This window comes from Humulus lupulus, chromosome 4 (assembly GCF_963169125.1).
Source record: "Humulus lupulus chromosome 4, drHumLupu1.1, whole genome shotgun sequence".
Lineage (NCBI taxonomy): Eukaryota > Viridiplantae > Streptophyta > Magnoliopsida > Rosales > Cannabaceae > Humulus > Humulus lupulus.
Window position 1 is genome coordinate 176,455,389 of NC_084796.1, and position 12,711 is coordinate 176,468,099.

General features: G+C 36.2%; 1 protein-coding gene across 1 annotated transcript; it reads right to left on the bottom strand.

The window, feature by feature from the left end:
* Positions 1-8,905: 8,905 nt before the first annotated feature.
* Positions 8,906-10,076, bottom strand: LOC133829292 (uncharacterized). Its single transcript, XM_062259108.1, has 3 exons — positions 9,697-10,076; positions 9,475-9,580; positions 8,906-9,385 (listed from the first exon to the last, which is right to left on the bottom strand). Exons 1-3 carry the CDS (start codon positions 9,733-9,735, stop codon positions 9,285-9,287), a joined length of 246 nt encoding a protein of 81 aa, XP_062115092.1. The 5' UTR covers positions 9,736-10,076; the 3' UTR covers positions 8,906-9,284.
* Between the last annotated feature and the right edge of the window lie 2,635 nt (positions 10,077-12,711).

Sequence of the window (12,711 nt, forward strand, 5' to 3'; positions counted from 1 at the left end):
TATGTTTGGTATAAAAAATGAAGAAGTCCTACATGTTAGTTCTACAACGCCTACTACCAGACACAACTGAGGAAGAGGTGGAAGTCATTCATGGCTTTCTTTTTCTCTTACGAAGATTAGACCAGGGTTGGCCTCTTCCCTTTTTCGCTGAATGCGTGGAAATGGAAGGTGAATGACTTGGGGGGAGACAAACACCTTCTTTTAAGCTTGGACTACCTTCACTTAAACATGTCTTGTAATAATCAGCTGCATCTCGTGTGGCCTTCAAACACAGCCTGTTTGACTTGGATGTAAGAATATTGACTACTAACCAGAATCTTTCACTATGGTCAACCTTCTGCAAAATATAAGAATCAAGTCAACTACTACCCAACAAACCGTTACGTTACATTGATTAATATAAATGTTGGCTTTGTATTGTCACAAATCCTTAATGCACTTACGAAGGTGGTGTGAGGAGATTGTCCAAATACAATGCACTCCATATAGTGCATGACGAAAATACCACAATCATGGACGTTATCCTGCTGAGGTAGTGGTGGAGCAGGGACTATACCAAAAACTTTGAACACCGATCGACCATCGTATACATCATCCATCGTCGATAGTAGAAAGTCATCTAGTTTATTCAACTATAACAAGAAGTACAAATGATGTATTCTTAGGAAGCTTTTAAGAAGAATCATATTAAGATGAAAACGCACACCCACCATTCCACAAAGCAAATGGATCCTGTGCATTTTTTAATGTCCGGTCTTCATAGAGTCCTAGTATGATGCGAATTCGTTCTTCATGTCCAAAACACAAAGTATCCAATGATTGTTTTCCATGTCCTTCAAAGCGACTAAGATCTATAGCAGGGCGAATATCGCATAATTATCAAGTTTATTATCCAATTGTAAACAAGGTAAGAATAAGTCTTAAAAGTGAATACCTTATCCACTTTATTTAGTAACTTTGTCACATCTACTTCTCCACCGAGGAAGTCAAAGCTCTTAGTCTCCCAAAACTTCCCACCCTGACCACGTTGCTATGTCGAAAGTTCACATTTAAGCAAAATCATGAGTTGCAACCAAGGAACGCTTCAATATTGAACGAAGCAAAAGGAATATGTATTAGACCTTACCATATGGGGGGCAAAGGTTGGAAAAATGAGAGTCTTCATATCTTCAAGTTGGGCAACATCATCTGCATATCTTGCTCGTAATACAGACCCGAAAGCATCAATAATCTGGCAAGTGGTAAAAAGAGAGAGTTCAACCATCAATCCCAACCTCATTGAATTAATGAATTAATTCACAGTATAAATCACTCATTTGCCATAAAATTAGACATTATCTTTACATAAGTAGAAGGTCTTACCTTCACGTCCACGTGACCTTCTGGTTTGAGGCTACTGAAGTACCAACATTCCAGCTTTACCACTTGACTATCCACCAAAACATCCCTGCAAAGTAAAGTGTGGGATAGTTAGCAAACTCTACCAAAATGGACACTTTTCACATAACTAAAAAGTTTAGAAAATAAAACCCTGCTACTACATGTGATAGTTTCACGTACCTCAATGACAAACTGTTATCAAAAAGGAAAAGTCCGAGTTGGAAACTAGCCACGAGTACTGGTTGTTTGAATTTGAATGCCCCAACCTGGTATCCGTTGCTTCCCATATATGTGGCAACCATATTCTGAAATAACTTGCCCATTTTGCATAGTTTTGCGTCTCTCTTACAAATGGTAGGATCAATCTTGAAGTTGTCATCGTCCTCTATTTCATGAATGAAACGATCACATGTACCACCATCGATATTAGGTTGAGAAATAATGTTATACACGACTATTGCCTTCCCGTTTCCCATGTCCACCCCTTCCCTCTCCTTCTCAACAGGTCCAAGTTCAGCAGTTGTTTTGAACAATTGTTTTTGTACTAACATTGCTTTGGTCTCCTTGTCAGAACCTATCGACTTAGCTGCGAATCAGCCAGTTCAATAACTGCTTCGACCACATCGTTGTGTTCACAAGGGGTGCAGCCGTAGGTTTACAATCATTCAAATCATGCTCCATTTCCACATTGTTGTTGTCGTTGTATGAAAGGGGATCTTTTGCAAAAGAATTTTCAACTTCATTCATAAAACCAGCACCACACTCGATCAACATTGGGTCACTCCGACTCCAAACCTTTGTCCACCTTGTGCCATCATTCAAGTGTAGGCTCCCCTCTATAGGGTCGTCCATGAACTTTCTTCCATCCCCTCCGTGAGGCTCCTTCTCTTTACGGGAGTCGGGAATGGCAGGACCAGCCACAGTCAAACTTATTGGATGACTCAAGCTTTTATGTAATCTTTCAAATTCCCTAGACATTTTCCTTGGAATCCCCTCTTCTAATTTAACAATTTGATTCTCCTGATCAATCATTTTCTTCTGTAGTGATGCAACCATAGTACATAAAGATGAGATCGTGGCGGGCAACTTCAACTCAACCAACCCATCCTGCAATTCTAACATTGGTATCTGCGAAACCAAATAAATAGCAAAAAAAAAGCATTAATTATTACAAATGAAAAACTCACTCACTATAAAAATTACTAATCCTAGAAAAATCCATCATCCACTTACTGTGTTTGACTGAAACCCCCCTTGTTGCTCTACCCAATCAAGGACGGCCTTGAAATCATCTTCGGACCAAACATTTAAAGGGTAGAGGCTTCTATCAACATAGCCTTCCTTCCAGGCAACGTGATGACAATAAAACACCTACAGAGTGTACAAAGACAAAACATATTTAATACACTAGTGTATGGTATAACAATTACATCACCTAATTATTAACAAAACGTACCTGGAAGATGTAGATGCATCCTCCCACAAATTGGGTTGGTTTGGCACGAAACTGTTGAAGGCTTTTCCACAGATACTTGTACGACATTGATGCCCAATTAACCCAAGAGACAGTTGCAATGTCTTTTATGGCAAGTATAGGACCGTTGAACTCCTGCGAAATTTTTAGTCCCTTTTTTGGCATCAGAAAGGAGGAGACAAGGAACAAAAGGAAATCTCAAATGAAAGACATGTTCGTTGATTGATTTTCTTTTAGTTTAACCTCTAGAACTGACATAGATAATCTTTCCCCCTTCTCATTCGGGTCATTGCCACTAACACTGTCCACTAAATCTTGAACTCCGTCCTTAACACCCATGGTAGCAGTAAAAATTTTACTATCCAACTTAAATTGTTTACCGTGGACATCCAAACACCCATCTTCAACGTTGAACCTGGACACCAACCATGTTATCATATTTCTTCTAATGGAACAATCTTTCATCCCCAGAAGTGTGTCGAACCCCATTTGTTTTACCACCTCTTTCTGTGCCCCATTCATAGTGGAAAAATTTGAGAAAAGCCTATGAGGCGAGCATCTGTAATCCAATTTCTTTGGATCAACCATTTAAAAATCCTATCCAGCAGCAAACGATAACCTAACACAAGAAACATAAGTAAAATAGTGAAACAAAACTAAAAACTAATAATTACTTTTCAATATCGAAAACAATTCACCAATCAAAGAATTCTACAATCAATTCACAACATAAAATTTACAAACTAACCCTACAATCAAACCATTAGCCGCTTTTAAATTCCAAAAATTTAGTCCAAACTTGGTGCCCCAAATTTTAAAATAAAACATCAATATAAATTAGAACTACAACTTCAAAGCAGACCAATAATTTTAGATAAAAATGAAACAATGTGCATAACCATCAATCATGTGCAAAAGAGTGTGCATTTGATAATAAACCAAATGGGAGAGAACTGACAAATACTTCAATCAACTTTTCAAATATGATCAATAAACCTTTTCAAATTTCAAGCTTTAATCCAAACATAATTCTTTCTAAATTTTCATTTTCAAATCAACCCGCCTGTCCCTCTCTCTTTTTTTTACTCGGAAGCATCTTAACCTTCTCATATTGTTCAAATTAAACTTCAACTTCATTGAAGAGATAAAATTACAAAAAGAGAGTCATCAACAATGTAAGGCTTGTACCAGATCTGAAGAGAAATTTTATTTCTCTGAGTGAGTTTGAGGAACAAGGCTATGTGTGTGAAATGGGAGAATGGAGTTCTAAAAGTCCTAAAGGGCTCCATGATATTCATGAAAGGGATGCAAGAGAATGGCATGTATTCTCTGATTGGAGAAGTTGAGTAACAAAGCCAAGATGAGGATCAAGCCTTGTTACTACTGAGTTCACATCCTAAGTCTTATGAGAATTTCAATGAAACTTTGCTGTATGGAAGAGAAACTTTGATTCTTGATGAGGTCCAATCTGCTTTGAATTCAAGGGAGTTGAATCAAAGGAAGGATGCTAATATTCAGAGTAATGGGGAAGGTCTCACTGTTAGAGGGAGATTTGAAAAGAAAGAACATCAAAAGAATGGGAAGTCTGGCAGATCAAGATCCAAGTCTGCATCAAGAAAATCAAATTCAAGATGCTACTGAAGGTACAAGTTGAGGTCAAGAAATTCAAGATCTTCACGACTACAGGTTAGCCAGGGATAGGTGAGAAGGGAAATCAAGCCACCAGAAAGATTTGGATATGCAGACCTTATTGCATATGCTCTTAATGTTGCTGAAGAGGAAATAGAGCAAGAACCACTGAGTTATAAGGAAGCTATGAATAGCAAGGATAGCCATGAGTGGATTGAAGCAACGAGAGAGGAAATGAGATCTTTACACAGAAATGAAACTTGGGAGCTGATTGATAACATTGCAAAGCCCATAACTGTAGGATGTATATGGCAGCTGTACCTTATGCTAGTGCTGTAGGATCAGTCATGTATGCCATGGTCCATACAAGACCAGATTTGACTTATGCTCTTAGCATGGTGAGTAGGTTTATGGCAGACCTAGGAAAGGAACATTGTCGAGCTCTTAAATGGAATTTAAGATACATTAAGGGATCCATCACTAAGGGTTTGGTTTTTGGTGGAGAGAAACAAATTTGGAATGACCTGAACAATGTTAAAGGATATGTTTATTCGGATTAGGCTGGCTATTTGGACACCAGAAAATCAATTATTGGGTACATTTTTACTGTTTTTGGTACAACTATGAGTTAGAAGGATACATTGCAGAAAGTTGTAGCTTTATCTACAACTGAGGCAGAATATACTGCTATAACTGAGGCAATTAAAGAAGCTTTGTGGATGAAGGGGCTGATTGAAGAATTGGGGATTCGGCAAAGAGCTATGACAGAATTTTGTGATAGTCAAAGTGACATTCAGCTGTCAAGGAATCATGTCCATCATGAGAGGAGAAAGCATATTGATATTAAGATGCATTTTATTGGAGAGATCATTCTGGGAGGGACTGTTTTGATTGATAAAATATCTAAAGAAGATAATCCTGCAGACATGATCACAAAACCTTTACCAAGCAGTAAGTTTGAACACTGCTTTGATCTTATTGGACTAAAATGCAGCTAAAGCCCTTCGTGGCCAGGGGGAAAACTCAAGGAAAAGTTATAATCAGGTGGAGAATTTGTGGAAGTAATTAGAACCTTTGCCATATGTCATATTGTAACTAGCTAATCCTAAACTTGACAGTTAAGTTAGTTACTGGTCCTCAACTTTATATATTTGTACTCTAGCTCATTATTAAGTAATGTAGTTCATATTTGAGCATGAGAGAGAAACAGAACAAATTAGAGAGTTCTTGATTTGAAAGAGTAGCTGGTAGTGTTTGTAACTTGAAACTTGAAAGGAATAAAGATATGTGTTGCTCCCCAACGAAGTAAGTCATTGCACAAGGACTGAACCTCGTTAATTATTGTCTTTGTTATTTTTTTTGTTTACTGTTCTGGTTTTGGTGGTTTATCTGAGATCTGTTACTAAGGTTTTCTCTGTTCTTGTGAGCTATAAAATTTTGTTCTTGCACAACAAGGTCCATAACAATTTTGTTCTTGCACAACAAGGTCCATAACAATTCTGCTATCAATGCTTGCAAAGTTTGATCTAGAATTGGAGCAAATGGACATTACAATTGCCTTCTTATATGGAGAACTAGAAGAAACCATTTACATGAGACAACCTAAGGGATTTATAACTGAAGGAAAGGAAGACTTTGTGTGTAAACTGAACAAGTCCCTATATGGTTTAAAGCAGTCTCCAAGGCAGTGGAATAAAAGATTTGATGAGTTCATAACTCGCATCAAGTTTGGGATGAGCAAGTTTTATAACTGTGCTATTTCAAATTTTCCTCGGATCATAATTTTGTCATTCCATTGCTATTAGGATGTAGATGACATCCTAATAGCAAGCAATAACAAGGATGAAACAGACAAAGTAAAGGTAGACTTGAAAAGAGTATTTGAAATGAGCGGTCTGGGTGGAGCTAAAAGAGTATTGGGTATAGAGATCAAGAGAGATAGAGACAAGAAGCTACTGTTTCTATCTCAAGAGATGTACCTAAACAAAGTCCTAAATAGGTTGGGTATGTCAGATGTTAAACCTGTCACAACACCCTTGTCCCAACAGTTAAAATTTAGTATGGATCAAGCTCCTGAAAGCAAAGAAGGTAAGGAGTTCATGTCTGAAGTTCCTTATGCAAATGAAGTAGGTTAACTCATGTATGCCATGTTATGCACTCCACCTGACCTTGCATACTCAGTTAGCCTTGTAAGCAGATTAATGGCAAATCCTGGAAAGGCACATTGGCAGGCTCTAAAATGGATCCTAAGGTACATAAAAGGGTAAATTGGAAAGAGTCTAATATATGGAGGAGCTGAGGGTCATCAGGAAACACTGCTATAATAGAGGGGTTTTGTAGATTCTAATTTTGCTAGTTGTTTGGACACCAGAAAATCCCTCACAAGCTATGTATTTACTGCATTTAGGACTGCAATTACCTGGAAAGCTAGTCTTCACAATATACTATGCATTTTCCACAACCGAAGCAGAGTATATTGCTTTGACAGAAGTAATAAAAGAAGCTTTGTGGTTAAGGGGAATAGCTCGAGAGCTGAAGCTGCAAGATCGAGTTATCACTGTCCATTGTGATAACCAAAGTGCTATTCACCTCTCAAAGAACCAGGTTTATCATGAAAGGACAAAGCATGTAGATGTAAAGCTACATTTTGTGAGACAGACTATTGCTGAAGGAGCTGTGTTTGTGAAGAAAGTCTCCACTGAGCATAATCCCTCTGATATGATCACTAAAGTTCTACCAAACAGCAAGTTTTTCTACTGCTTCGACTTTATAAATTTGAAGTAATGTCAGCTAGTCTGATGTCAAAAAGGGCATTCACTCTGATCTTTGCTTAGTTATGTAGCCAAGGTGGTGATTTGTTGATTAGTTGGTCCACATAACTAAAGCCTCTAATTCCTAAGCTTTTCTATTTAAAGCTGGTAGTTAAAACAGTTGTAACAAACTACTAAAAATAGTGTGCTGTCCATTTCTAAAAACTAGTATAATAGCTCAGCTACTCTATAGCTTAGGCATCGATTTTTTTTCAATTCTCTCTAGAAAAACTCTCTGTAATCTGAAACTCATCTTGAGAAAAAAAGTGAGTTGTAACCGAGATTGGATTGTGATCAATAAAGTCACTTTCATATTCATTTTTCTCATGATTGTTCTTTACTTGTTTGATTAAATTTCTAATTGCATTCTTAAGGTTTATTGCTTGAATTTAGTTCTGAGTTTCTTGTGTCTCAATTCTATGATACTTTGCACAACAAAGTCCAATCTCACTTCACCAAATCTCCTAAAATTCAAACACAACTCCAAACAACACCCAAAGCTCTAAACCATAAAAATTAACAATCTCAACAACCACCACTCTTGCGATTAAAATGATGCACTTAACATTATATCTAACGAGGCAGCAATGCTAAACTAACCCCCCCCCCCCCCCCCCCCCTTCTCAGCCTCTAAGGTTTGTTTTTGGAGAAATCTTACCCTCCTCATATTGCTGATAACAATCTTCAACATCATATAATAGGGAAAAAATTTCATTTTCAGTTATCATAATGTCATTTCGCCCATAGCTAAAGTTTAAACTTCAAAATAAATAAAAAATTGGAGCACCACAAGAACACACTTCCTAACTTTGATATTCTTTACATTGGCATATAAACTACTTAATCAAAACAAATGGCAAAATCTATAATCAACAAATGGGTAATGCCCAAACAAAACTCCACAAGCTAAAGGAGGGAATTCAATTACCAATGGAAGAACTCCAAAATGTCAAACACTACAAAAAACGGCACCTGAAACCCATTCTTAGACAAACTGTCCACCGACCGAAGTTTGTACCCAAGCTTCAACAAAAACGGCGACAACAACCATAAACTCCTCTTCGGAGTCGGGCGAAGGAATGAAGCTTACTGGGGCTCTTACAACCAAGAGGAATAGTTGTCAATTATAGAGAAGAAGTTAGGGGTATTTTCGTATTTTATACTCACTTAAGCTTCAACTCAAATTTTCCTGTTCAATCTAATAAACCACCTCATCCAACAAACAAAAATCACCACAAGACTCAATCCTTTAAAAGAAACTGAAGGACTCAAGAAGCCCCCATATTATATATTATATTAGAAAAAAAATATACATTGCATACAGCTAGCATTATTGTTTCGTACGTTAAACAAACTTTTTTTTTCCTAAGAAAATATATTTATATATTTGATTTTTGAGAGAAACCAAACCAAAGTTAAAAGTGTGAGATGTTGACTATTCCATAAAATGGTCCACCACATGCCTTCGATTACGTACTACTTGCTTTGTTCCAATCACCCAACTATTGAACTATGTACATTTATTTATTTACTCTGATTTATCAAAATATATAATATTGATATAGATATCATAAATCACTATAATAATGACAATAATAATTAATAACACAAGTAGAGAAAGTAGTTGATTTATTCGAAGAAAAGGAAAGGATGGTAAATTAAAGTCGTAAATGTCTTATTTGATGATGAAATAATAAATGGAGAAAGGGGCATTGCCACGTGCACAAAACGTGTCGCCATGCATGAGGCCCACTCAACCACGTTACTAGCTGAGCTTACGCTTTCCCAATCATACCCCAACCCTACTAAACACGTACGACAACAATCCCCACATACGACGTGTCGTTTAGCCCTTTTGTTTTTTTGGGAGGGTTTATTTGAGCAGCTACGTTGCTTTATAGATTTGTAGACCTATTCATATATAAATATTTACAGTGGTCACTACTGGTTATATATGGTGGTGGTGGTGGAGGTCAGGTGTTTGAACATGATTATGTATCCTTTGATTTGTCATCATCTTGATCTTGATCTTTCCTTTTCTTGGCGTAGGCCTCAAAGAACTCCTTGTTTTCCTTCTCTAGCTCCTTCCACACTGCACTTCATTTATATGTATTATATAATATATGAGGACATGATGATGATACATACATATATATATATATAGTTACATATTATTATTACCTGTGGATGTTATGACAGGCTTGATATTTGCATGCTTAGAGAGGGCTTCCATGCACTCTTCCTTGCTCAAGTTGAACACCATACACTCTTCAATCAAGTGGTGCACCTGCATATATATCATCCATCGCACATAGTACATATATATCAAATTACCATATTCATATAAACATAATATATATATATATATATATATAAGCGAGAGACTACAGAATATCAAATTACCATGTGAATATACGAAGCAGAAGATGATGAGTCCCCCATATATATCTATAAGTATATATATGTATATTCCTAGCTAAATAGGTATGGTGTTAAACTAGATCGAGATCGAGAAGAAGAAGTTTCTAAATGGGTCTACAACAAAAAAGGGATTATTCAACAAAATGAATATATATGTATATATGTGTGATAGTGATACTACTTATATATGGAATTCAACGAAAAGGGTAGCTAGCTTGATAAAGATGAGGGGATGATATTAGGTAGCTAGAGAGTGAGATTATTATCATCAATAAGTTGAAAATATCATATCATGACGAATAAATTAATGAAGTGAATGTATGTATGTATGTATGTATATATATATATATTATATTAAAGTGAAGAAGAAGGGAAGACAGGTGATTATATTATGTATGTCTGATGATATATGTTGTATATGATGGGTTTGATTGGAGGGGGGTGTGGGGTCCAAAATCCCACGTGGGAGATGGACGATGATTGGCGGGGAGGCGATGAGAGGAGATTCTTTGGGAGCAGCCTCTTGTCCTGTCCTACGTGGCACTGTGTGTCTTTCTCCACGTGAAGTGTGGGCTCCACCACCTTACGAGTCATCTCCTCATAACTCGATAACCTTTCCTTTTCAATGTGATCTCTTTTCTCTCCTTATCAATTTTCCACATCATCACCCACCTCATTCATTATATTACTATTATTATTTATTTACATACTTTTTAATAAATAATTACATCAAGATTTTAATCTTATATAAATATATATATACTAGGTAGAAATGGTAAGTTTGATTAGTTTTAAAATTGTAAACATATTTATTTAAATATGTATTTATTTTTATTATATTTTTTAATTATCATATAAATTTTAAATAAAGAAACAATATCATAAAAATAAATATAAGATGTTTAATATAATGTTGACATAAATGTATTAAAAATATTAGGACAAAATATTATCTATAATTTCAATAAAAATTGGTTCACTTTTTTTAAAAATATATATATATTTATATATAATAGAATGAATTATAGATTTATAATATATATATATATAAATATTTATATCAATAATCCCTACATATTGACATCTAAACACAACATTGATATAGATATATATATGTTTACATTTCTACATAACACATATATAAATTATAATAATATTTAAAAAGAAATTAATAATAGAAATAACATAAGAATAGAAAATGTCATACTGTAAAGTAGTATACATGCATCAACTATTTTTTATTTCTAATATATCTTACAATGTCCTTTGGTGAATTTGATGAAGAAAAAGAGATTCAATCTCTTGATAAAAAATAAACAATCACACAAATTTATAAAATTTTTAAAAAATGATACATATAGCTTTATTATTTTTAAATAAATATGATTTAATTATTTAAATAATCATAAAATATCTTAAAAATATCCTATATTAATTAATTAATTAATTTTTGTTTAAGTTTATATTTGTTATAGTTTTTTAATTTCTCACTGATAAAAAAAAATTATATAATATATGTTTAATATAATATTAATATTATTGGTGAATTTTAAATTTATTAAAACGTATGGTTTAATTAAATTTGTTATAAAACGTGTGGTTTTATATAATTATATTTAATTAAATTTTAATAAATAAATAAAAACACACTATTATACGTATGGGTGTTTGTTGACGCGGTTCTTCGCCAACAGGTAATTAAGAAAAGAAAGAGAAAGGGATTAGTGCTTATGTTGAACTGAAATAGATATATGATCTTGGAAATGGAATGGTGACACCAAATACGTTTTTAGGTGGTTCAAAGGTTAAAATCCTTCTACTCCACTAATCAGTATTATTGCTATACACTGGGTATTCGTTTACAGGGTCTTTCTTACAATATCGAATCCAACAACCATTAACTCCCAAGGTCTCCATATTTATAGGAGAAGGCACTTGGGAGTTGGTAAGAAGGTCATCCCGTGACCTTCTTACCTATCATGTCAACTCTGTGACATTCATGATTAATTCCTAAACCTGACACATTAGTGTGGTCAAATCAATAGGTAAGGGGATAATGGGCCGCACGGCCCAACCCAGTCGTGGGTGTCTGAATACGCACGTTCCTGCTGCGTGTCCGAGAAGTCAGGGATATATCAGACACGTGATGTCTGATATATGCACGTTTACCTTGCGTGGTTGACTTTATAAAAGGTCACAGCCTCCAACTCAAGCTCGCACCACGAGCTGGATGCTTCCCTCGACCTGCGGCCTTCAGAGTCCAGACTCAGTCCTTAAGTAACCTTGGCGAACCCCTAGGTTACCTCGAGCTAAGGAGGTAGGATCTTATGAAGGCAGCTCTGGTCTTGGGGATGTTCACGTGGTAGTCATGATTAGGCCGTATCTCGGCTCGTTAATCAGCCCATGGGAAAATCAGGACGTACATCTGCCCCCCAAGCCTCTGCTCATGGTACACGACGTCGTGTAGGGCCACAGTAGGGGCTTTTAGGCTTCCCCATGAACTCTTCATATTCCACATTCTGCGCAGGCGCCGAATACATGGAACATCGTGGTTGGTGACGGTACGTCTTCCGAGAACCGCATTTAATGGCCTAGCCTACGCCCAGCCGTTGTTTCATCTTTCGAGTGGAGGGCCTTGGATCCCACATCAGAGCAATCCAACGGTCCTCCCCACGTGGCCCTTCATGTATATAAAAGGGGTGGCCACCTTACGCCTGGGCCACCCGTTTACTTGAAATTTTTCAGAATATTCTCTTCTTCTTGCTCTCAAAAATCCCCCCTTTTCCTCTTTCCAGTTACCACCTTCGGCGTTCCAGAAACTCAGGTGCAAGGACTCCTTCGAAGCCTTGGAACCAACTACTCTAACGAAGCCCCAACCCAGGCGATACCTTCACCCACTTTTCAGCCAAACACTCTGTAAGTCTCCTGACTGTGCATGTATTGAAATTATTTTTCACTGTAGCTTAGGTAAATATTTACTGTAGCCGCATGCAAGGG